This window comes from Lissotriton helveticus, chromosome 6 (genome assembly GCF_964261635.1).
Source record: "Lissotriton helveticus chromosome 6, aLisHel1.1, whole genome shotgun sequence".
In the NCBI taxonomy this organism is placed as follows: Eukaryota; Metazoa; Chordata; class Amphibia; order Caudata; family Salamandridae; genus Lissotriton; species Lissotriton helveticus.
In genome coordinates, this window is record NC_136067.1 from 1,888,367,656 (window position 1) to 1,888,395,064 (window position 27,409).

The 27,409-nt window shown below is 43.2% G+C and overlaps 1 protein-coding gene across 2 annotated transcripts in view; it reads right to left on the reverse strand.

Annotated features, from left to right (window-relative positions):
- Positions 1 to 27,409, reverse strand: part of LOC144761934 (TATA box-binding protein-associated factor RNA polymerase I subunit A-like) — a 508,362-nt gene that overhangs the window by 465,106 nt on the left and 15,847 nt on the right. For both annotated transcript variants that reach the window (XM_078647125.1, XM_078647126.1), the window contains exon 2: positions 4,763 to 4,861. In XM_078647125.1, coding sequence (XP_078503251.1) covers positions 4,763 to 4,861 — 99 coding nt within the window. The remainder of the gene's footprint in view (positions 1 to 4,762; positions 4,862 to 27,409) is intronic.

Below are 27,409 nucleotides of genomic sequence, written 5' to 3' on the forward strand. Positions count from 1 at the left end.
TCGGGGACAGCGAAAAGCGCGCCCTATTAGAACACGGCTGACATATTGAGCCTCTTAACCAATGAGTTCTCACTACGGAAACCGCCTATAACGAATACGCGGGCACATAGATCATTCTACAATTCCATAGAAACGCATTTAGTTTTTTGGCCAATACGCACTAACGGTGTAAACGCCCTTAACCAATGGGCGTGGAAGAACGAATAAACGACAGTGACACGGGAGCCCTAACAACAGTATCTAAAACAACTAACTTTTCGGCCTATCGGGGACAGCGAAAAGCGCGCCCAATTAGAACATGGCTGATATTTAAAATCAGGGAAGCAGGCGGCAATCATTCATTTCACTTTCGGAAATCGACCGGAGGTGACGGAGGTGACAGGCTGCCAGGACATAGGAGCAGGGAGGCCGACTACAATTGAAAAGGTAATAAGGAGAGCAACAAGAGCAACTTAATCTAGGGAATATGTCCTGAAGAGGGGGCCCACTGTTAAGTGTATAGATTGAGATGGGGACAAAAACAGTAAACATAAGTATAACGCACTGAGTCCTCAAGGGTGGCTGAGTAAAGTCAATAGACTATATCTAAGATACAGAAAGTTAATAACGCAAGGGAAAACTACAGCAGTTAGTATTAAAAAGATAAAATATAAGAAGAAGAGCTTATCATTAATACTTGAACTATATATTCACAGAGAACTACATAGTCACGTGATCATTCTCAAGTCAAGTGACATGTGACACGCGTTTCTTCGATCATACCGAAGAGGATCAAGATAACAGCGGTGTTTGAATCCATATTGATTTGGTAAGGGACATGATGCGAGTTAAGTGGATCTAAGTGTACAACAAATACTGAACAAGTGTATGAGTGATCATTTAAATTTTACAGGTAAAGAACCGCCTCATTGATAATCATTACGGTGGCTCCTCCTGGCAGCAATACCCAACAAGAATAGAACAGACCAACAGGTATATGGTTAATTGCTCTAACATCTTGAATAATAGATGGAGGATAATCTATATAATTATAAGTATTAAGGGTAAAACTTATGTCCCTAGGTCCAGACACACGGCCTGAAGCCCGCCTATCAATATAGATGGCTTTTTAATGAACATTGGTCCAATACCCAAATCAAAGAGGTAGGGAACGATGACAAAACTTATCTGGGAATTAATAACTACCAGGTATAATTTCAGCAAACATATAAAAGGAAAGCTGACTAAAAATAAAAATAAATGTCTTTCTATTTAGATGTATCACACCTGTTAATTGAATACGGCAGTTGGTGTTTTCTTCCCCCTGGGATAGTCAGTACCCTCCAGCAGAGCCATTTTTACTTTTCTGGAACAAGGTAGGCTGATTTTAGAGTGTTTTCATAAGGAAATTAACAGCAGTGGAATATTACATTCCAAGGGAAAGGCAAACAAAGTTGAAGGGTGGTGTAATATATGACAAACGAGTATATGTTGAAGACCCTAATGGGAATATGGATAAGATATGTAAATAACAGTGTTAAAATGTAAAAAACGATGGGCCAACATGTCTGGGCAATCTGTGGGAAAAAAGCTAATTCAACTATGACTAGATGTTTAATGGTAAAATCTAAATCGGAGATAGTGTTGGATTATGATGTAGCAATGTGACAATGGATGGTAATTCTGTGTTTCTTAACTGACTAGAATCAGTCCTGAAGAAGGTGTTCAAAGAAAAAACCGAAACGCCGCGTCGACTTTTGTGATTCTTTTCGCTTTTTAATTATGTTGTATAAAAGTCAAAAACTTTTAATATGAGTAAACATTGCCCGAATTGAACATGGTTTTTTAATTTGTTTTTTAATTGTGTACATAAATTGTAACTGATTGTGCAAATTGTTTTTGTTAATAAATATTTCTTTGAAACAAGAGTTTTACCAAACATGTGTCACTATATGCCCTAAATGTGTTTATAGCCCTAAATATTCTTTGTTGTGATATGCCCCAGATATCTTTGTAGGTGAATACACACCGATCGTTGTGTCCCCTATGTCCTGTTATTTCTTTGCCTTTCCCGCCTATTTAACGGGCATGCTGTCTATAGTTAGATACCCATAGTAGTAATACTGTACCTGGATATACTTTCGGATGTCCATTTTTTAACTGGGACGCTTTTGCTTTTGACGTTCAACTCACTGCAGGCCACTGTAAAAAGGACCATGTCTCTCATGCCATGAGACCACTACACAAGCATCCAGTGTGTGACTACATTGCTTTCAAGTTGAGGTTTTCAATGTGTAAATGAGCATATTGCTTAGTTACTCTCTATTAGAACACATCTGTTCAATAAACCAACACAGCAAACATGCAGCTTGTCTAAAAACCTGTTTTTATACCCACAGTTATGCTTAAATCTAAAAAGGTGCAGGGACTTCTCTGTAGTGGGACCAACACACTGGCACTTCCTGCTTCACCACCTCAAGCACTCTTGCAACACTCCTGTTTTCAAACAGAACTTGGAAAGACCCGTGTCATGCTGCCCCCAGGTGCACAGTGCAATACAGTGCCATGAAAGAACCAGTACTATCCTATATAGCTTGAGGTATTGGATATTTCTACAAAAGGCACATTTGTAAAGAATTCAAAGTAAAAACTATTATTGAGCGAAATGAAGGTTAGGGCATGTCTGGCCTTTAGAAAGTCGGGCATCGCGGAGGAACGCGGCTGCAAGACTAAGCATGTCTAGTGATCTTGAAGAAGAAGGGCGTGAACTTCCTTTAAAGAAATAACAAATCCGCCCAATTCCACAACAACAGAACATTACTTCCCATGGAGGTGCCTTGGCCCTCGCTATATTGCCTTATATTCTCATTTAAGCACAAGTAAAACATCAAATAAATATAAAAAATTACTTTTTAGGGGGATTGAACTGTTGCTCTTGATGCTGTTAGAGCACCTGAAACCTAAAGAATATGTGATGCCAAAATAAGGCATAGAAAATATAACCTAACTTCAAAAGCTCACCAGATACCAAGAAGAAGACATCCCTGTTTGATGTTCGGCCTCATATCTATGTCAACCTCAAAAGTTATTTATGGGCATCTACCATTTTCATAAACAGTCCTGTCTCATCCCCTACATGGTCACATTTATTTTTATTTCTTCAAGTGGGTCTACATCTATTACAAAAGTAATGTTTCCGTCTCATCTTGACTGCAGCAACATGCTCCATTTGGGACTGCATAAATATATTGGTAGGCTTCAGACTGTTCAAAATCGTCTGTCCAGCTTCTCTACAGGGCCTTCAAGTTTGTTTGCACAGGTCCACTGTTGGAATGGAGCATTTGCACTGGCTGCCAATGGCAGTGGGGTGCACGGAGATATATTATTCTCTCTCTCTCACGCTCTCTTTCTCCATTAAGCCATCTACATTATGATTTGTGTATTCCTGGTGTGCTTGAGTTCAAACTATTGTTCACCGGATTTAAGGCAAATATGTGGCCAACCCTCTGCAGTTCATCTCCATATTAGGGCTCAACAATAATGATTTCGTTTTTTCTTATCAATGTTTACCTTGTGACACCAATGAAGGGTGACACCGCCTCTTGTATTGGGTTTTCTCAAATGTGGCTATATTAAGGCAGGTCACTGGACATGTGGGTAAACTTTATTCTTTACTTGGAGAATTTACAAAATCGCATGTGCCATTAGGAAAGGACTGGAATACAAAGCTTTCCAGAATAAAGGTCCAAAGTAGCCCTAACTCTGAGGAAGGTAAGGCCTTTGTCGCTCTCACTCTGGAACTTCTGCACCCTCTTTGTCTGATTTACAGCAGTGGTTTACGTTTTCCACCCAAATCTTAAAAGGCTGGCTTTTCTAATCCGCTTGGGCTAGGCCAACAAAGCAGGAGGTGTACACTAGTTTTAAAAATAACAAACATCATCATACCACATTTGAAAAGAGCTTGGGTGACCGTTCAGGAGTTTATAAATTTAGAAATAAAGATGTTGTGGATGAGGACCCTTTGGAAGAGTTAGACGTTAAGTCCAAAGATGAAGTTAAGGATACCCTGATGTACATATTTCAACTCAAGGAACAGACACGTCCAACTTATCTGAACAACAACATATTTGTGGGACAAAAGAAAAAAAAAATACCAGGGTGCACAACTATAGTATTATAGATTTGTTCACCTAAGTGTACATATTTGGAAGAAAAGAAAGTATCAGTTCAACCTACAAGAGACTATCGCTTGCATTTTTTCTATCAGAGGACATACAGGATTGTGGTACTTCATTTCTAAAGAGCACTTTTTCAGATATAAATAAAATACCCATCCAAACTAGAATCGCAAGTCTCTAAACTCTTCACCAGAGGTCATCTTTTGCTCATCAGCAGTTTATCTGCAGACCTTGCTTAGCAAGGAGGACATCACAGACTAAACAAAGTTGATGTTCAATCCAGGATTCAAGTAAACAGTAGGCCCTGCTCACTAACCAGCATGCTAGCAGATCATTACTCACACAGCACACAATACGTGTACAGTTGCATGTGAATGCTCAGGTGGGACATAATCCGGGCAAATTGGTGGAATGAGGAATAAAAATCCCCCAAATGTGTTGAAATTGATTATTAAAGCATTTAGGAGATGGATCAAAGAAAGAAAATAAGAAGAGATATATATATATATATACCCACACACATACATACATACACACACATACATACATACATATATACAGACGCACACTTATTTAAAAAAGAGGACTATATTGAGAACGTTTACTTTTGTATGGATGATGCCTGTGGGTGTAGGGTAGTCGGATATTAGGGATCGACGTCTGTGGCATCTCTTCCCCAGACTCGTCCACGGACTCTTCCATATCTAAAAAGAAGCAGATTACACATTACTGAACATATATGATATATTTCAAATACTTCAAGGTGTCTGCTCGATAACTCGGTGTCATTCACTAACATTATTGATATTGATGAACTCGGTCTATGAAAATAAACAAAGTAACATACCCACTTATTTGTGATTTCATCTGCATATTGTGCAATCTACCAAAAAGAGAGAACCTATGATGGTGGAGCAGAATCATTTGTTTTTTAGCATCATATCAGCCCACTTTTTCATTATCATTAGAACAAGACTTAACTTCTATTGTCAATCTCCTACAGCTTTCCTCATCAATTATCATTCACCGACCCAAATTCCTTAATGGCTTTTTTAAATCATCTTGATCTTTATTTTAATAACCAAAGGCCGAATGTTCAACTACATTTTGGGGTTGCAAGTCCTGGGATACACAAAATCATAGGTTTGTAAAAGCAAAATAATTTTTTACTAAATATTAAACCTATTATGTGAGTCAGAAAAGCATTTCCAACTCGCAAAATGGGTTCTGCACTCATCTCGTACCATAATTAAGAGGGGTATGAAAGGGGCATCTCCTACAATTGTGATTTAGAATATATATATATATATATATATATATATATATATATATATATATCTCTCAATAGTTGGGGACCACAATTGCAGACGCAAACCATTGAGAAGTTAGCAACTCCTGAGAGGAAGGGGTAACCCCTTCACAAATGGTAAGCTGTCCCCATTGAACAGTTTTCCCTATATGAATTGTGTGAGGCAGCCTTTGGAGGAGCAGGCAGTGGTGAAATGTGCTCCTAAATGGGTTTTGTTTTTAAAGAATCCACAGGCGAAGCCAGTAAATCTGGTGTTGGCTGCAGGAGTTTTGGCTTTGTCAATGCTCGATTTTGTTAACGATTTTTGCTAATTTTGTTGATATGGGAAGCGGATGGGCCCTCATCTATCAATCAATCAAAAAAAAAAAACACACTGCCTACACAGCAAAAATATTTTTTGACTCTAAAAAGGCACAGGCTGCCATAGTTGTACCATATCAGTGAAGAGTTACTTTCTACGGATGTGCTCTTTGTAAAAGTTCAGAATGCTGTCTCTCACAGTGAAATTACCCAATAGATGAAGTGGGCTGACCACTGCCCCATGCTATGTGCTGTAGGAAGAAGAAAAATGTGAATAACAGCAACAGACCAAAGGGCGACAAAGTTTGGCTAAAAGCACCCATAAGTATGAATATTATACTGGTCTGGACTACCATCAGACCTGCAAAAAACACAAATTTCCCATTTCGCACTCTGGGAGATGCCCTACTCTACCTACCTCCCGATCTTAGATCCAATTTCAGAAACACCATTGTGGACTTCATTGCACCACTGGTTCTTGACTCCAGATCTTTCTGCCTCCTCAGCAAACCACAACTTTCACCTGTAAGACAACGCAGACCTAAACACTAACAACCTCCTAGAAGGTTTGAAGACATTCCGAATCACCCCATAAGTAAATGAGCCCACCATGTCGCCTGATATCTCTTCAACACTAGGTTTACCAACTTTTCTGACACTGCCATGGACAAGCTGACCCCCCACCCCAACCTGGACCCCACCAACAGGGTACCACATCTACCAAAACCATGTAGCACTACCGGAACCTAGAAAACCAATGCGCAAAGACAACCTCTCTGCATCTATCACAGACTTGAACTCCTGGTTCACCTCATGTGCAGACACCCTGGCTTCGCTGAAACCTTCCCCAGCTCATGGACTAAACCACAAGCAAGCGGTTACACGGATGAGGTACTACTCACCAAATGCCACTGCAAACAGCTGGAACACTTTTTGCAACATATTCACAATGACAACAGGAATGCCTACTGACCAGTCCTCCACTACTACCACCAGAGACTCAGATCCACCCAATGTTCAACCTTTACCGAAACAATCAAAAACTGACCCAACTCTAAAATAATCTACATATTGAAGTTATTAACCTCTTATGCGATAAGCTCCATGACGATGACTCCCTCAGAGGAAATCTGCTCCCAGCTCACTCACTACTTCTGCAGCAATCCAAGCACAACATACAACTTCACATTCCAACCAGAACTCTCTACAGTCACAGACCGCCAACCCAACAAGTAGAACTCACTGAAAACCTCCCTCGCCTGCTGGCCAATCACCCCTCCAGTAACCACTGCCACCATGTGCTTTATGCACTCAGGAGTCCCTTCTGACTTTTGTCAACAATTCATGTTCAACAATAGACAAGGCCACATCTGCACCGTGCTCACTACAATACTCAACAATTCTCTAACTGCTGCTACCTTCTCGGTCCTTCAGCGGACTCAAAAACACTGACAAACTGTAGGCCAATTTCCCTAGTACCCTATCTGACAAGGTCTTGGAAAAACTAGTCAACAAGCAACGGACTGACCACCTCAACCACCACTACTCCTGAAACCTTAATAATCCAGATTCAGGCCAAATCCCACTACCCTGGCTTCCCCGATTGCCACCAACGATGACATCCGTCTCATCATGGACAAGTGTGGCACCGCAGTGATCATGTTTCTAAACATATCTGCAGCTTTCATCACCGTCTCCCATCCCCTCATCGAATGCCTCCATGAAACTGGAATATAAGGACTTGCACTCTGCTGGATCACTTCCTTCCTCACATGTCACATACAGTCAGTCAGCCTGGCCCTGTACACCTCCACCGCCTCCAACCTCATCTGTGGCATCCCCCAAAACTCTGCTCCTCGCTCAGCCCCACACTTTTCAATGTCTCTATGGTCTTAACATCATCTTGTATGCCAACAACATGCTGCTCATCCTCTCCGAAGACACTTCCAGCACCCAAGCTAAATTACTGAACTTTATGCTCGAAGTGGGAAACTGGATGAAGACCAACTGCCTGAAGCTCACCTCGGACTAGACAGAGGGGGCTCTCTTTGTAAAAGACAATTCTCTCTGATCCTCGGCTTGGTGGCCCTCAGAATTAGGACATAAGCCTACCCCGTCGAACCAAGTAAGAAACCTAGGGATCATAAATCGTCAGTTTGGGTTTTACTGGAATTTGCATTAATAAATAGGTTTAAAAAGAAGTGTGAATCAACATTTGTCAGTTTGTTCCATGATGTATATGCATAAAGGGTATTCTTTACAGAATTATTTCATTTTTTAATCATTTCTTGTAATGTTCCAATTTTTGTTGATTGTGTGTTTAATACATTGAGAATATCTACTATAGCGAAGCATCCATTTTAATCTGTCTTCAATAGCTGATGATTTTGTCAGAAGACAAAAAAAGAGCGGAAATGTTCAGTCTCTATCCCTAAGAGAGCACACCCTGTCTGTGACAAGTAACACATATGAAGAAAATTCTACCCTGGCTTAAAGAAAGGTAAGGAGAGAGAGACAGGCGAGGTACTGATTATAAGGCAGCTCAGTAAGTTGCTGGAATTCAGAAGGACTCGCTAGACCTTCAGGTTTTAAGGTATAGTAGGAAAAACTCTGGAACTAGCCCACTAGTTACCAGGATACCGCCAGAGAACGAAAGGATAAGAGCATCAGTCAAGAGAGCTTTGGTTTTGGAGATTTCAGTAAGCTAGAAAGAAGTAATGGAGGAACACTAACTGATGAGTGGCACGAACTGCAGGGAATCAGAGGAGAAGAAGGTAAATGGTAGAGCCCAGCCTAAAAGGAAGCTAACTACCAAGGCAATCAAAGAAAGGCAAAATGCCAAAAACTTATGCAAACGCCAAACTGGACTGGAGCTAACAAAGCCCAACCGCTGTTCCAAAGCATATCATTTTAACTAGCAGCACCTCTTATCTGAAGTTAAACCAATAGATGACGCCTCTTGTCTTAGTTTCTCAGCCCCAGTAGTCAAGGGCCTTCCCAGTTTCCATCTAACAATTCCCCAGAGCTTCCAAGTGTGAGTATTTTGTACCACAGCTGTAACTGGTTAAGAATCCTTGAGAAGAAATGTCCGAACTGGTGGGGTATGTCTTTCTGTAAATATGACCCTGAATAACCCAGACAGATTTCTACTGAAAATCTCAGTATGACTTTCTTCCGCCCTTCCCCAAATTCTTTTTCAATATAGTTCTATATCTTCTGACCAAATATACACAGAATCCTGAAAAACTGACTTAACAAGCAGTTTTCTCTCAATTTAGCTGGATGTAAGCTCGAATAACATAGCAGGCTACTTAGATCAGATTTTTGATGAACAAATCAGTAATGAAACTATCACCTCTTGGTAGAATCATAGTTTTTGACCCTGTACAGCGATCCACTGCCTTTTGATTAGGTCTGCAATACAGACATGCCATATATACATACAATGCCAGGAAATTTGACTTAAGGGGAACAAATTGTTAAAACAACTTGATACATTCATGACATTCCACAATGTATTTCTGAAATTTCAACTGATCCTCAACGCTTCCCTGCCAAATTCCAAGGACTCTCTGCAAATTTGCATCAAAATGTACATTAAAAACAAATAAAACAAGTTTTTGGCCCCAAGCTGCCCTGCTCCTGTATGTCTTTTTTACCTCTTTTTTTAGGATTGGGGGGGGGGGGGGGGGGGGATCCTGAGTCCTAAAAATGTCTGCCACCACTTCCTGGATAAGGTGGTGGCAGTCAATCAGATCTCAGCTTGAGCTCTGTCAACTCAGCGGATACTAAACAACGCAATATATAAAGATATTTGAACCATAATTTCTCCAAAACTGCAGAACTGATTTACACCAAAACACTAAAATCACTTTCTTAGAACAAGATCTGGCATGCTGCCAAATTTGTTGTAAATCCATTCACCTGTTTCGGCTGAAGCTGCGTCTAAAGTTCCTATGTGTGCGTGTTTCATATATTCATTCATATGTATATATGTTTCCCTTGAAGCCGAAAAATGTTGTAGGTGAATAAACACTTTTGGACTTGGATTGCCTGGCGTCTTCTATGCGGCTGAGAGCGTACTTACTTGGAGTTTTTTGCAGATTGATTACCGGCGTACTCTGCCGGGGTGTGCATGGGGTCATCAGCAGTTGTAACGGAGCAAATTTGGGATATAGATTATATATATTATATATATATGCGAGCAAATCCCCTCCAATCTCCAGACGTGGCAAAGTGAGAGGACACAGACCACGAAATGAAGGCAGGATATTAATTCTTTTTAATCACGATATGATGCGTTTCGGACTGCTCTAGTCCTTGATCACACATATAAATGCAACACATGTTGGAGCAACATTTTCTCAGGTTGTTACTCTCCTCATTTACAGAAAAAAACCTGTCAACAAACTAACAATAATTAGGAAAGAAAAACCATATTTAATGTTCTGTCAATTTCTTCTTGTGTTTACAGCAAGGGGTTTTGTGTTAGAGGGCTATAACCTCCTTTATTCTAAATACTGAACATACCCTTGTTAAACCATGTTTTATCCATGATTGTTATGCTTCAGCACTGGTCATTCTATTTCACCACCAGAGATTTACCTTTTTAGAAATCCTGCATCCCTTTTATTTCACATATTCTAAGATTTCGCCCCTTCATTTTTCTTTTGAATGATTTTTTTAAACTTTATTTTTAGTTGTTTCACAGCTTCTATGGTTTAATCTTTAATACTATCTTTGGCGGTACTCTGTATGACATTGTGAGTGTATTTATAACAATGCATTCATTTCACTTCATTGTTCAGCAGAAAAGGAATTCCATTGGCATATTCTATTAACTTTGTATAGTTGTATTTGTGTCTGAAATACGTTTGAATTATATGTGGTAAATTACACCTTTTTCTGTAACATTAATTTTCGAAAATTTGGTAATGGTTTTCATGATATATTGAAAACTAGATTTTCGCTTTCGTTTATTTGTTGTTTGAGAACTAGATTGCCCTTTTAGGTTTTTTTCTCTAGAGTCAAAATGTTAGACCATGTTCTAAAAAAACATAAAAACACTTGTGAAGTATCGCTCATGGATGGTTAATCAGATGCCAAATTTTATTATCATCAGATCTATAGTGTTTTTTAGAGACTGACTGTTGAAGAATATGTAGTCTAATTCTGTATTGCCTGCTATAGAATCTGGAAAGGGTGAACAACTTCACAGGAGAAAAAACACTCAGGGCTTGATTACGAATGGCCCTGCTAGATGCAATAATTATTGCACCTGATAAGACATGATTAAGATGGTGTTCAAATTTATCGGATCTCCTATTCCGCCTTTTTAAGAACTAACATACGAATGTTGGTGATTACTAAAACAAAATATGCAGGTCTCGAGAATAAAATGTGAATACGATCATAACAGCATGATTGTCGATTTGTAAGGGATTTTCATTTTACGTCACTGAATATATTTACAGCTGGTTTCCTTTTCCAGAACAATTTTTTCCATTTCCGCCTAACGAAGAGAATGGATCCTGAAAAGTTGAGGACAATTTGAAAAATAAATGATGATGATTATGGGATGTTTAAACGGGTTGAAAGGTATTATATGAAATTAATATGCATAATGAATCAAATCAAAATAAATACGGAATGTACTAAACAAATGGAGTGCCTCACTTATTGGACTCAGTAAGCTAGCAACTATTTACTTAATGACACAATTTGTACCCAGAAAGAAGAATGCCATAATTTACCTTGCATTTTAAAATCTACTGACATTCTTCTCCGAGTTTCCTTTACTAGGCAACTCTCTCAACATATTTAACGGCGTCCTTCACACAACAGTCTATATACATTTCATTCACCACTAATCCTATTTTAAATATTCAAACATTATAGTCTTCTTCTAATTTCAAATAAGCCATTTCTTACTCGCACCCTGGTTCCCCGTTTAGTTTCTACTTATTCATCTATCTTTAGCCTAAACAATTGATCTTCCCCAAGAAACGGTCTATCATATCATGAGAAGCCTGCAATTTGTCTGCCAACTGCACAAATCTAGTAGTAAGCTCGATTTGCCCTTGTTCACTAGAGGTTTGTTATTGGTGTTGATTCGATATACAAGCTTAAGGAGCTCTAGTACAGAAGTGTGCTTTTCTCCTTCCAGATGGTCTCAAACCATATGAATCGAACCACTCCTTCGTACCATGTTCTTGCATCAAGATGGCACCATTCCAAAATTACTTAATTACCAATTGACTTACTAATGCAATGCATTCGCAGACCACCAATGATTTTTTCTTAATAAAACAAAACAGATTCCTTGTGCTCCCCAATAAAGATTTAGCATATGTAACAACATTTAAAAGGCAACTTTAGCATAGAATTCCTTTAGTCCCAAGAATGATCCTTTGCGGACAAGCCAGGAGCTTTCAAACTTGCCTGAAAATGTTTTATTTTTGCCTGATGCATTCTGTGTCCTAGGCACTCTATTTCTATTAGTGTCAACTTATTATTTTATAGGACTTTAGGCACGGTCTTAAAATTTTTATTTTCAACTGGATTTCTCCCCAAAACAAATCTTGAACAATCCCTCCAAGATGTTTTTCATCATGAGCTATTTCATAAACAATGTAGCTACACGGCGAGAAAGGTACACTCCAACGGCAAAATGTTCCTTCAAGAGCTACAACTAATTTAGTGTATGGATCTCTTATCCTCCTCGGTCAGGTAGTACACTTTAGCAAGCACAATTTTTGTCAAAATAGTAGCACCTGATGAGGAAACATGTCATGCAAGTTGGATACCTACCAAACAGATTAAATATGACTGAACATCAACGTATAACCTTATTTGGCCTATCCAAATATTTAGTTGGTACTATGAAAACCATTTTGCACAGATCCTCTAAAATTTCTTTTTACGTTCCCCTGATGGCTCCAAACGGACCGCAAATATGTTCTAATTGACATCTGCTGTGCACAGTGCCTTCTGTTAGTACCCCTTTATGAGAAGTGTTGCATACAGCACAAGCATCACACAACATAATTTTGCTCTCCTACTACAGGTTTATCTTGAATCTGACACAATGCAGTTTGCTTATCTTTTATATTGTTTCCTCCATTTTTTACCATATGCAATGCATCACGCACTTAATAAGGGGCACTTTTTAGTGTTTTTATGATTTCAAGATCACTGTAGCATTTTAGATATCTGATTGTGACTTCAATATGGGATTCATTAGTTAACTTGGATGACAAACCCTCTGAATAAACCGCAGTAAGATGATATTTCACCCGCAGTTCCAATTAATAAATCAGAGGGCTACTTATACATTTTGTAATTGAGCATAAGCCTGTCCATACTGTGCAGCATTAGTGGCATGTGTGGGAATGTTTAAGTCTTAAAACTAGTACAAGGCAGTTATGCCAGCCAGGTATCTTGCCTCAACTCTACCAAGCTCTAGTCTGAACAGCCTTCCTTAAACTGAAGAGCAGCAGCATATCATTACATGTATCCAAATCAAGGTTTTTTTTGCAGCCATCCAAATGTGTTCTGATGCCAAATATACTAGTGGCATTAGTGAGGATTTACTAGACATCACTTAAAGAAACAGACTGGCTGAAAAATCATTGAAGCTATGGTTAAGGCTCACTGAAACTCTTAACTACAGAGAGAGGGGAAAGATGACGGCTGTGTAATCACGGCCGTTCTGGACTCCTTGCTTTTTGGACTCCTATTGGAGAGCCAACCCATTTACTACACGCTGACGGTGCTGAAGGGCTGTAAGGCAGCAACCAGTGAAGGATGTGACGCCGGCGGAACGCGCTGCCTGGCTGTTGGTTCTTGCGGCGGTTTGCTGGGCATCTCTGAAGACTGGACGCTGCTTTGTGTGTGGAACCACTGAAATGCCTCCCAAGACCGCGAGGGCCCTGGGGACAGGCAGTGCTGGTCGGGTGCAAGGAGCAGAAGCAAGAGTTTGACTATCAGGGCAAACCACAGTGAAGAAGGGTAGAGGTGACCATATCTCGGAGATGCCTGCAATAACAGGGGACATAAAAAAGGCTCCAGCTGTAAACTTGATGGTGAAGGTTTTAAAGAAATCTCTCCCCGCTGGAGAAGTCATAGTGACATCTCCTATTGGAACCTTTGAAGTGGCACAAAACAATAGAGTATCGGACCCTCAAACAGGAAGGATCAAGAAGGATGTGTGCTGAGGATGACACGGATATACCTGCCACAGTAGGATCACCCATGATACTGCATGCCCATCAGATGACTATGTTGGGAGAGTAGATAACTAAGAAAGCCGATGTTGACCTGGGGGGGGGCGGGCTCCAGAAACTAAAAGTACTAATGGTACTCTCCAGAGTATAATGAGCAGAATCAACATTACTGAAAAACAAATTAAAGAAGAGACGGAACATCAGGCAGTCACAAGCAGGCGGAAGTGAACTCAGCAGATAATTTGTTTTCACTCTCTGACCACTCGAGCTTCTCTGGGGAAGAAGATTCAGATGCATTAGGTCAGCGTACCATGGAGTATTTACTAGGCGGCATATTGAGCAATGTGAGTGGCCTGGAAGAGAGACAACCCCCTCAAATAGATTCAAAAGGCTTGGTTACTACAGGCACCATTAAGAGGAGAAAAAAATGCAATCGGGCTCGGATTTATTTGAGTTTGAGCTAATGGCATTGTAAATGCCAATGTATTGTTGCTATGTGTTATGGAGTGTGTTCATGTGGTGTGTACTGCCAGTGATCTCCTTGTGAGTGTGAGAATATTGCACCGTTACTGCCTGTGATGTCCTTCTTGTGAGTGTGAGAAGCTTGCACCTCTGCTGCCTGTGGTCTCCTTGTGAGTGTGAGAAGCTTGCACCGCTGCTGCTTGTGATGTCCTTCTTGTGAGTGGGAGAAGCTTGCACCTCAGCTGCCTGTGGTCTCCTTGTGAGTGTAATAAGCTTGCACTGCTGCTGCCTGTGATGTCCTTCTTGTGAGTGTAAGAAGCTTGCACTGCTGCTGCCTGTGATGTCGTTCTTGTGAGTGTGAGAAGCTTGCACCGCTGCTGCTTGTGATGTCCTTCTTGTGAGTGTGAGAAGCTTGCACCTCTGCTGCCTGTGGTCTCCTTGTGAGTGCAATAAGCTTGCACTGCTGCTGCCTGTGATGTCCTTCTTGTGAGTGTAAGAAGCTTGTACGGCTGCTGCCTGTGATGTCGTTCTTGTGAGTGTGAGAAGCTTGCACCGCTGCTGCTTGTGATGTCCTTCTTGTGAGTGGGAGAAGCTTGCACCGCTGCTGCCTGTGGTCTCCTTGTGAGTGTAAGAAGCTTGCACTGCTGCTGCCTGTGATGTCGTTCTTGTGAGTGTGAGAAGCTTGCACCGCTGCTGTTTGTGATGTCCTTCTTGTGAGTGTGAGACGCTTGCAACTCAGCTGCCTGTGGTCTCCTTGTGAGTGTAAGAAGCTTGCACAGCTGCTGCCTGTGATGTCCTACTCACTACTCTACTCTACTCACTACTCTGCACTCACTACTCTACTCACTACTCTGCACTCACTACTCTACTCACTACTCACTACTCTGCACTCTCTACTCACTACTCTACTCACTACTCACTACTCTACTCACTACTCACTACTCTGCACTCTCTACTCACTACTCTACTCACTACTCAACTCACTACTCTGCACTCACTACTCTACTCACTACTCACTACTCTACTCATTACTCTACTCACTACTCTGCACTCACTACTCTACTCACTACTCTACTCACTACTCTACTCACTACTCTACTCACTACTCTCACTACTCTGCACTCACTACTCTGCACTCACTACTCACTACTCACTACTACACTCACTACTCTACTCACTACTCACTACTCTACTCACTACTCTACTCACTACTCTGCACTCACTACTCACTACTCTGCACTCACTACTCTACTCACTACTCACTACTCTACTCAGCACTCACTACTCACTACTCTGCACTCACTACTCTACTCACTACTCACTACTCACTACTCTACTCACTACTCTGCACTCACTACTCACTACTCTGCACTCACTACTCACTACTCTGCACTCACTACTCACTACTCTGCACTCACTACTCACTACTCTACTCACTACTCTACTCACTACTCTACTCACTACTCACTACTCTGCACTCACTACTCACTTCTTTCATATCTTTAAGAACCTTGCACTGGCTGGCACAGCAGTACCACGAGAAACAGTCGCCTCGCTGAAAGTGCAAACAGGACAACAGGACTCCACTGTAGCAGTGCTGGTGGCTGCTGCTCTGTACCAGTGACCTTGGGAGTCGAAGTCCATGCGAAATGCCTAATTCTTTAGAGAGAAGCACGCCAAGGAAAAATGAGCTCCCACTCACTCCTTTCTGCAGGGCTGTGTGTCGGAATATTGATCCCAGAATATCCTCTGACATCAATATTGTGGCGATCTTCGCCCTTGGGTGTAGATGTTATATTATTAACTCTAATCAGTTGATATTTCTGTAAAGTATATGTGGGGCATTTGGTATTTGATATTTTGTTCACACAAAGTTTAGGCCACGTTATTGCGGGGACTCCACTTTCTGCAGGATATTCCGCCATTGACAGCATCAGACATCATTTCCGAAGAGGGCTGAAACTTCGGCCCTTCGCTCCTCTGCAAGGCCTTTCCTCCTACAAGAAGGTGGCCCGTCACTCACAGCCTCACGGCCTCGAATGCTCAAAGCCTGTACTCTAGAGCTGCCATTTACATTGTGGAAGGTGCAAGTGCTTAGAAGCACTTTCCCTCCCAGGGAATGTTCTACAAAGATCGTCAAGTTACTGAGTACCATACATCGTGAGTTCCTTCAGGGGTCTGACCTCTTCTCTGTGCCAGGAGATAGCTGCAGGTACGGCGGCGGAATCATTGCGGCTGTCTGTCATAAAGCGCTACCTCTCGCAGGCGCTAGACTACAGCACAGCACCAGCGCTCCCACGGATGTCTGATAGAAAGCGCTACCTCTCGCAGGCGCTAGACTAGAGCACAGCAGCGCTCCCACTGATGTCTGATAGAAAGCGCTACCTCTCGCAGGCGCTAGACTAGAGCACAGCAGCGCTCCCACTGATGTCTGATATAAAGCGCTACCTCTCGCAGGCGCTAGACTAGAGCACAGCAGCAGCGCTCCCACTGATGTCTGATAGAAAGCGCTACCTTTCGCAGGCGCTAGACTAGAGCACAGCACCAGCGCTCCCACTGATGTCTGATAGAAAGCGCTACCTCTCGCAGGCGCTAGACTAGAGCACAGCAGCAGCGCTCCCACTGATGTCTGCAGTGGCCACGGGGGCCTTGGTGCAAACGACGAGCGCCGTGGGAAGTCTATGGTACAACAGGGAGAAGCTTCTAGAGCAGGGGGCGAGGAGGGAGGGGGGCTGAAGAGAGAGAGAGCGAGGAGGGACACAGAAGAGCAGAAAGATGGACGGAGAGAGAGGGGGCGAGGGAAAGCAAACTCAGTTAAAAATAAATGGCATGGTCATTTGATGGGACAAACCTACTAGGAAACTTTGAAGCATAGTGCGTCTCGTGGCTGGAAATGCTTGGTAGGCACAACGGTTATAACGGGCATAACGGTATATGTAATGAATAGTACGATTAAGTTGCTATCACGTCACACGCACCCTGCCTAAAAGACCCAGCCTTGCACTGAGTCTGAGGAGTTTACAGTGAATGCAGCGAGCGCGTTGGCGTGCGCGTGCTCGTGCTCGTTTCGAATCGCCTCCAAGGCGATGCGCGCGGCCAGGAATGTCTCCTGGAAAGGAGACACGGCCACAATAAGTTCTCGGCGGAGACGCGCTTCCGCGCGTTCAGACGAGCCCTAAAAAGATGGAAGTGCAACAGGATGAAGCCAATTCACGGCCAAAGGTTCTGCTTAGGGATTACTCAGGATCTCCTAGTTTGGAGGAAACTTCATTGGATGGGAAGGAGACCTCGTGTGAAACCCCAGAAATAATCTTCCTAGAAACAAGCTATCAAAAGTATAATGATACATCAGGATGAGACAAGAGCAGAGAACTGGAAAACTCAATCAGCTAAACGAAAAATTAGGGTGCCATTCGGTGAGTCGCAAAATCATGTACAGATATTGTGGAGAGAATTGGAGAGACAGAGTGTTGTGTCCTGACATAAAGGTTGACACAAGTACCCAGGTAAAGTTTAGTAGACTTCTTTGTTAGTTCCATGTTCTAAGTAACATCAATCTTTACTCCAGTTGTCAGCCCATACTCCAGCCCCACCAGGAGCAGCCTCCCTGCTGCTCAGCCCATCTCCAACTGTCACAAGTCATCCACACAGGCACCCAGGCATTCCATTCATCACAGTCACACCAACATTCCGTTACCATCTCTCACTCTGGCTGAGCAGCTAGGAGACAGCTAGGCTGGATTACATTCAGTGACCCTTAAGAGGATATAACACAGAGAACAGAATCTCAAAAATAGAAAGTGACCTACTGACATAGAAGGAAATAACTGGAAAGCTGGAAACTCAATGTAATGACATGCAATGGAAGCTCAAGGACTTTGAAAACAGGCTGCGGCGGAATAACCTGACAGTTTTGGACATCCCCGAAGAGGTGGAGGGTGGGGATACCGGCAGGTTTATTGTGGAGCTTTTTAAAGAAGCCTTTCCAGAGTTCTCCAATTAGAACGGGGACGTGGAAGTGCAGAGGGCATACAGGCTCTTCTTTAAGTAAAATTCCTGAGGTGAGCAAGGAGCTCTGAAACCAAGGGCAGTACTGATCTGCCTGGGCAATTTCTTGTTCCGTCAGGCTCTTTATGATCTGGCTCATCCAGATCGGAAACGATCTGCTAAGGGCCATGAGTTTTTTGTCAGGCCAGATCATTGCCATGTCACGTGGAAAGGAGATGGCGACTTCAATAGCTGATACCATTGTTCCAGTCCAAAGGGGCTCAAGCCTTTTTATTTAATCCCGCTAAACCGAAAGTGACTGTAAAGGATAAGTCTTACTTCTTTACGTCGGAAGTCAAGACAAAGGAATTTCTGGAGACTTTGAGCTTGGGATGAACTATTAACACGTCATAATGAGATATGATTATTTGGTCACTGTGGTATGCAATTAACTTGGGTTCAGTTTTAGGGAATGTGGAGTTTTTTGGGGGGGAGGAATAAGTTGGCACAAAGTTAGGTGGGCTGGGGTGGGGTGGGCGGAGCGCACACCATTGTGAATAGCCCTACCTGGTCCTTTAGCCTCTACGGTTAGGAAGGGGCAGAGGCAGAGCTACAGAGCAGGGGGGGTTGGGGGTCCTGGGGGGGCATGGAAGGAGGGGCACTGGGGGTGGATGGTGGATTGGTAAGGCAGGACAAAGAAGGATATAAGCAAGACAGCAGAGATGCTTATAAAAGCATGAATTTGAAAAGGCTCAAAATAATTAGTCATAATGTAGATTCCAATGGCAACAGATTTGAGGGGGTTATTTTGTTTTAAGAGCTCTTAGAAGATGATTCAAGGTGGTTTATGAGTAAGGGCTGCAGTGGTAATGCAGTGGGTGGGGAAAAAACATAAGATTATGTTGGGGGCAAAAATATGTCATAGAACACAAACAAATGGGGCATAATCTACAAATGTATATGATTAACATCTGTGACCTAAATGATAGAAACAAAAGAAATAGAGTGGCTCTTGGTTTGAGAGCGATGCAACAAGATGTAGTGTGAGTGCAGGCAAGTCATATTCCCTGGGGAAAGCGGGAACATTTAAAAGATTTAGGGCCATATGTATCAACACATTTCCCCATAGACACAGAATGGGCAAACCCCTTTGATACATCTGGCCCTTAGACTGAACCTTGATAGATACATTTGGTCATTGGATAATTGGTAAATATAGCACAGCCTGGGCCTGGTTCACGTGTGTACAATTTATGGGTCAAAGATTGATGAAGCAAGCATCTTTGGGTATTGAATATAGAATTGGCCTCATAGCCTCTCCCTTTAGTTCTTTGCAGGGATTTAAATATCCATCTAGAGGTGAACAACAAACACATTTGGAAGCAGACTATGTAGGTAGGAAACCAATTATTTTTCGGGCCCTTCGAGTGTTTAGTAATGGATCATGGCCTCATCGATGTATGGAACAAAATAAAGCCCCCAGACCCAGGCTTTAATTATTATTATTCTCCACATAACAAACGGGTGCGCCTTGGTTGCTTTTTTGTCTCTACGGCATTGGTTTCGGAGGCTAAAATAGAGAATCTCCCTAGAATGCTATCAGATCATAGTCCTTTGATCTTTGAGATTCCTGTAGTAAGCTTTTTTTACACCCAGTGGGGTTTTTACATATGCAGGGCTCAAAAAACCCACTTGTCCACTCGCATTTGCGAGCTAGATTCAATAAGAGTGAGCTATTTTTTAGGTCATACTCACCCTTTCTGGCGAGTAGGAAGACAAACTGACTTTTGACTGCTGTTTCTGAAAGCAGAGGAAATGTGACAAGATAGCAAGATTTAAATGCATCTTTATTGCTCACAAAGTGAATGAGCAATAAAAATTCCTTTAAATCTTGTTAAGATGTCACATTTGCTCCGCTTCCAGAAACTGAGGTCAAGTGCATTTCAGTTAGGTCAAGTGCATTTTATAGGTTACTAGACCTGCAGGTCTAGTAAAAATGTAATGATTTTTTGAGCCCTGATATGATGAGAAACCTTTATTGGAATCGTTATATTTAAATCATTTGAAACTCTGGATAGAAAAGTTCTTGAAAACTAACAGGGGAAATTCGAGATTTGGATGGTTTGGGATGCCCTAAAGGCAGGAGTTAGAGGGGAAACCCTCATCTTTGGCCTATATCTCCAGAAATCAAAGCAGATGGAGATTCGGGGCTTGTTTAAGTAGCTGTCATTCGCAGAAGAAAAGAAAAAGGCTGAAATTAAGTGGGGGACATGATATACAAGAAGCACAACAGGAGATATCCATATGGAAGGCCAAAATTAACCAATATTTTTGTAAAGAGGTGGCTGCAAAATATTGCATGTACAGGACGAAATGATAGGAGTAAGGAGAGGCTACTGGTAGACTGCTAGTTAAGAGTATCAGACAGAAGGAGTCTAGAAGGGGGAACAATGGCTATAAATCGTCCAAGGGAAGAATCGTTGAAACCCCATCAGAAAATTAAGGTTTTTAAAGAGTTTTATGAAGCTTTGTATCTTGAGTATCTAGAACCTCAGGGCGAGGGATATGGTGCCTTCTTTCAGGGCTTAGAAAGATCTTGGGTAAATAAAGAGGATCAAGCAGCCCTCGGCTCTCCGATATCCAAGGAGGAGATTTTAGAAGGTATAACCTCTCTGGCAATAGGGAAAGCTGCTGGCCCAGATACCCTTCAGTTGGAATTTTTAAAAACATATTTTCAAGAACTACAGCAGTATATGTTAACATTCTGAAATGCACAACGAGGAAGCAGCAAATATTGTGATTTTTAAGAAGATAAGCCACCCCTACTTCACAGGTCATTCAGACCAATTTAACTGCTAAATTGCAATGGAAAGATCCATCCTAAGGTGTTGGCAAACAGACTGGGTAGGGTCATTTCGCCCTCAGTCTCAAACAGGCAACAGAGAAGAGGTACAATGGACCATATTAGACGAGTGATTATGCTATTTGATATGGCTGAAGTTCATAAGATCCCCTTATGGTTTATTTTATAAGATGGTGAGAATGGATGAGGAAGATGGCGGCTGGCTAAGAGGTCAGGTCGGGAGCTCCGTGCTCGCTGCGGTCTAAACATCAGGAAAACACCACATTATATCCATGTAACCCCGCAAACCCGCAGTTGACAAAGGAAGATAACATCTAAGAACTGTAATTTATATCACGAGCATTTTCAGGCGATTGTGGGATGCAAACTACCTCACCTCATGATTCAGTCGGTGGCAGCGCGAACAGCAAGGGCAGAGCCGCGGTGAGAGCCGCGCTACACAGCGCACTGACGACGTACTCCAGGCTCTGGGCGGCCGCGTCAGGAGCAAGCAGAGACTGCAGGAAGGCGATCGGAAGGATCCCCTTCCTGTTCCGGGGCAGGAGTGGCAGCCTGAGCGCGGTAGACACCGCCACAAGCGCCACAGTTTCAGCTGAGCCCTTTCAGTTCCGGGAAAGAAAGGGAAGCACCGGCAGAGTGGAGCCGGCAAAGTCAGTGAAAGCAGGCGGCTTCAGGGACAGCTCCACAACGGAGGCAACAGGAAAGAAGTACACAGAGGTGAAGTCTCCAACACTCCCCCCAGTAAAGGTGAGGAATTTCGGCACCAGAGAGTGGCGAAACTCAGCCGGGCTTGACCAGAGGATTACACACTCGCCCATGCACAAGGTACCCGGGGGGGGGGGGGGGGGAGGTGTTGCCTCGCTGGACTTGCTCGATGGTTGTAGAGTGAGCAAGCAAGTTAATGGTGATAAGGGGGTAGGAAAGGAGGCAGAAGCTGCAACCCCGCACGAAATTTTGGAGGCTAGAGGAAGTGGAGAGACCCAAACCACCCCAGTAGGGCCAATCCTAATCGAATCACTAGCAGAGCTCGAACAGGGTAACAGAATCAGATCTAGCTACTGCCTCTGGAACAGGCAGTTCCCTAAACAAAGCTTCCTCCCCCCTATAAAGCAAAGTGTGGCCCCCAGAAGCACAAGAAAGAAGCCCAGAGGGGTTCCTAATCTAGATATCCAAGCACATAAAACAAAAGGCAAAACAGCAAAGGGGAAAAACCCGGGGAGAGGCCAGATAGAGCAAAAAATCAGAGTGAGCCCCTCTCTAAGATCCTTTTTCAAAGTCCAGCAGCAGGTCCAAGCGAGGGGTAATCCTCCCGCTCTACAAGATAAAAACAAATCTGCAACCTTTAATGCGGGCTTTACCCTAAACACAAACTCCTTCACTGGAGCGGATTCTAACGCCACAACAGCAGGTGACAATATCCTGGGCATGAGCAAAGGGAAAGAAACAGCTACACTTACAGATCCACAAGCCGTGGTACCAAGCGGCTTTACCATGGCAAAATCTGCTGAACAACCAGTAAGCAACTTAGGGGAAGAACAGACTGCCCTAAGCCAAACGGAGAAGCTCATGGAGAAATTTATGGATGAAATGCTGGGAGAAATGAGAGAGAAATTTGCAGTCTCAGAAGTTAATCAAAGTAAGATCCAGGAGGTATGCAAAACTCTTGACCGCAAACTGAATGCACTAGGAGAAAGAGTGACAGTGGTCGAAGCAGAAGTAGAAGCTCTCAGTAACAAGCATTTGCAATGCAATAGGTCTCGCATTTACGCAAGTTTGAGCTATTGCCATTGTAAATGGCAATGCCTTATATTTATGTTTTGGTTTTTAAAACATAAATAAAAGGCATTGTCATTTACAATGCTAATAGCTTAAATGCTAGACCTGTTGCATTGCAAATGCTTGTTTTGTATGTAAGAAGGGGCACATCAGAATTAAACTACTATTATAAACGAAGGCCTTTCACTTATGAGTGCACTGCAAGCTTCTCTTCTACACCCTCTCCGCCATTTTGAAGTGTATGAATGGTAAGTGCATACCAGGTTTTCGACACAGATTAATCCGATGTCACTTCACGAACACCAAAAAGAGGGTGCGGTAAGGATGCACAGTCCTCATTGCAGAGGTCTGCAAACAGCTAAAGGCCCACAATATTACATATGTACACTTGTTTAACATGTAACTATATAGCATAGCTCAGTCAACTAAACAGATGTCAAATGCATTCTGCCCGAGTTATAGGCTAAAGCCATAGGCGAAGGCCTGTAAGGAGTGAGAATGCTTAAAGGACACGTAAAGCCTAGGTCAGCAAGGTTACAAGAACACGTCACCCACTGTGAGCACTAGGTTTTAAATTGAAAAGAGCAAGAATACTACAGCTTCCGCCTATAGTAAGTCACCCTCTCCCAAACCAAGGTCTTCAAAGAAGCTCCCTGCGTTCCAATGTGCTAATATAAATTACCATTTACGGGGATGTGAGGGGGCAATAAATGTAACAGAAGCTGTTTACATATATAAGTGTGTAGTCCATTGGAGCAGAACTTGCAACCTCCACAGAGAATCCACCAAACATGTAGAGACTGGTGTAACCGGAATGAAGCAATCAAAACACTCAGCCTTATTAATTGTACATATGGGAACTATTTAGGATAAAATGCAGACGCCAACCTAAAGCAACCCAGCTCGGGTCACAAAGAAATATGCCAGGCTAAGAGTACATATTACGGTGAGCAAGCGGATACTTGTGCCCACCCAATATGGAATGGCAGCTGTCAGTGAACGTGTAGTGCTGTTAGTGCCCATTATTAATGCAGCTTGCAGTGTGTTATCACTGCAGTAGACACAGCTGTGCGGTTACAGTAGCACGCTGCTCCTAGTTAGTGCTGTGCTGGTAGTGTTCACTGTTTAAGTAGTAATGGCAGCTGTTAGAGTGTTGGCAGTGTCCACAGTTGACCCCTGAGATAGCACATAGAGCAGATAGGTAGGAGTCAGCAGGGTCAAGTGAGGTAGGTAAAAGTAGCTGCTGGCAGCATTAGTTCCCTGGCTGTCCTGCTCTATGAATCGATCTACACTGGATCCCAGACTTGAAGCGCAAACTGGAGAGCTGCGGGGGCCAGGCACCTCCTGGATTAGCAGTTGGAGCAGGACATTACTGGCTGGGATATTTGGAAACGGGTGTGGAGCGACAGAAAGTGGGAGGGATGGGAGAGAAAACAGCCAGAGGAAAAACAAGGGCCATGGGGGATATTTATGCTGAACAAACACATCCATTAATAGGTTAGGACATACTTTGCGGTTTATGTAAGTTGAGTATTTGCACATCAGCTCTTTAATTGGGTCGGTTGTGTTGTTACGTTTTTTGTCCAGCTGCACTTTTATCTGATACATCTGTGTTTTTTCAAGCTATCTGTTTAATCTTCTGTCAGAGCACCAGAATTGTATTTAAAGTTCTTGTCCCTACAATAGAGTCACAAATGGCGGCCGCAGCACAGTGATGTCTGCATGTCCAATAATGTAAAAGTGCGGCGCCTGGAGGCGGGTGGGGGCTGCGGGCAGCAGGCGCCATTGTTGACTTAACGCCTGTGTAGGTAATTTATATTAAGAAAAACCGACGTTATGGTGCGGCCGGTCATGAGTGCATGCCCATGTTAATGTAAAGAGGTCGCCTGGAGGAGTGAGGGGGCTGAGGGTGGCAGGCAAAATTGTTGACTTTGCGCATGTGTAGTTAATTTATATATTTTTTAAAACAAAGTTACGGTGCGGCCCGTTCATGACTGCATGCTCATGTTAATAAAAAAGCGGGCTCCACGCTGAAATTTAATGCGCCGCGACCAAAGGCGGAAGGGGGCTGCTGGCGGCAGGCGCCATTGTTCACTTTGCGCCTGTGAAGTTAATGTACGTAAATTGAGTATTTTCACACCGTTTTTTTAATTGGGTCGGTTGTGTTACGTTTTCTGTCCAGCAGCACTTTTATCTGTTACATCTGTGTTTTTTTAAGCTATCCGTTTAATCTTCTATCAGAGCACTAGAATAGTATTTAAAGTTGCCTCAACAATAGAGTCAGCAATGGTGGCCGCCGCCCGGTCATGACTGTATGTCCACTAATTTAAAAGCGCAGCGCCAGAAGGCGTAAGGGGGCCTCCTGCCGTACTTCTCCTTTACCTCCTGGAGTCGCTGGGTCAGGCGCTCTTGCGCGGTCGGGTCGCGGTACTCGGTGGAGAGCAGCAGGTAGGCCCGCCAGTTTGCCGAGTCGAAGCCTCAGTGGCAGGTGCGGTTCTCTTGGGCTTGGTGCAAGTGCGTCACAAAGCGCTGCGGTGGGAAGAGCAGCCGACAGTCCAAGCACTGCATACAGCTCTGAATGGAAGAAGTGGCAAGGGCAGCCGACAGTCCAAGCACTGCATGGGGGCGAAACCGAAACCGCGGTAGGAGCGCACGAGATGCTGTCGCCGTGCGCGTGCACGTTGGCTGTCCCGGCGCAAGCTGTGGATCGCGGAGAAGACACGCCGAGCTACGACTATGAATTGGAGCATGCTGCCGCCGAGAGTGACCTGCTGCAGAGGGAGAGGGACATGCGAAAAGAGCCCGGCGAGTGAGGGTGAAGTGGGGGGGTAGAGGGAGGGTGTGTGTGTGTGGCGGCGGGGGGGGTTCTCTATGTATGTGTGTGTGTGTGTGTGTGTGTGTGTGTGTGTGTGTGCGGGGCGGCGGCAGGGGGGGTTTCTCTGTGTGCGTGCGTGCATCTGCTTACAAGGAGCCATGGGAGACAGGAGATGGTGAACGCGCGCGCGACCTGATCTGTTTACGCGCGTGCCCATCTCTTGTCTCCCTGGGCTCCTTGTAAGCAGAACTGATTACAATAGGCCTCGCAGCGACGATCGCTTCGCGATCCGTTCGCAGGTGCGAGACCTAAAAAAGTGGAAACTAACCAAAAGGAGATTAGATCTTTAAGAGACAGCGATAAAAACATGAAAGAGAAACTTGAATCGCTAGAAAATCAGGCGAGAAGGAACAACTTGAGGGTCTTGAACGTTCCACAAGAATCTGGAAGGGACGAATATCAAAAAGTTCATTGGGTCACTCCTGGAAGAGTATTTCCCCTGGGCCAAAAAAGCTGACATGGCAGAAGACATACAGAGGTTTAACCGCGACCCTTTTGGCAAAAATAAAGAGAAGAAGACACCGAGGAAAATTCTAATTAATTTTAAAACATACACTTTGAAAGAAAGAATCTTAAGCGAGGCCTTAAGAAAGGGCACCTTCAATAAGGACAACTGGTCTTTCAGAATCCGTTCAGACATGTCCAAAGCCACCTAGGACAGGCAGTGGGAATTGGGACAGTATATGCAGGAACTAAAGTCTCTCGGCGCCACAGTTCAAATGAAATTCCCTGCAGCCCTGAGGATCATGTTTAGAAACAAAATGTATAGTAGGGACGCCAAAGAGGTTGAAACTTTTTTAGAGCAAATTAAGGATCAACTGCGGACCGCAACATAAAATAAGAAAGGTGAAGCTTGCGAACTAGGTGAAGCATGGAGCTCAAAGAGGGCGAACAATACCGCCCAAAAAGAAGAAGGGAGGCTTCCTCAGGGAGGGTAACGAATCTCACAAAAAGCCACAAATACAAAATAAAAAGAGAACACGGGTGGGGAGCAAACTAGGGAAAAAAACAGAAAAAACGTCCTCACTAACTAAATCAAAAGGAGCATACGGGGCCTGCAAACATGAATTAGGTCATGCACTCCCCAATATAACATAAGAAGATGATGACAAACTCCAAAGAATTTAAAATACTCTATTGGAACGTTAATGGACTTAGAACAGCTAATAGAAGGAGGAGGATTCTTGAATACCTTAAGGCAGTTGATAGTGAGATAATCATACTACAGGAGACGCGCCTTCTAAGCTCAGAATGGGACCAAATAATGAAAAATCTAAGCTGGGTCGATGCCTATGTCTGCACTAACCAAGACTGCAACATTAAAGGCATAGCAATAAATTTTTTTTAAATCGCTCAAAGCGAAGATCGAGCACACGGTAGTAGACAATAAAGCAAGATGGGCAATAACTAAAATAAGAATATCCGATAATATATTCACTGTAGTAGGCTACTACG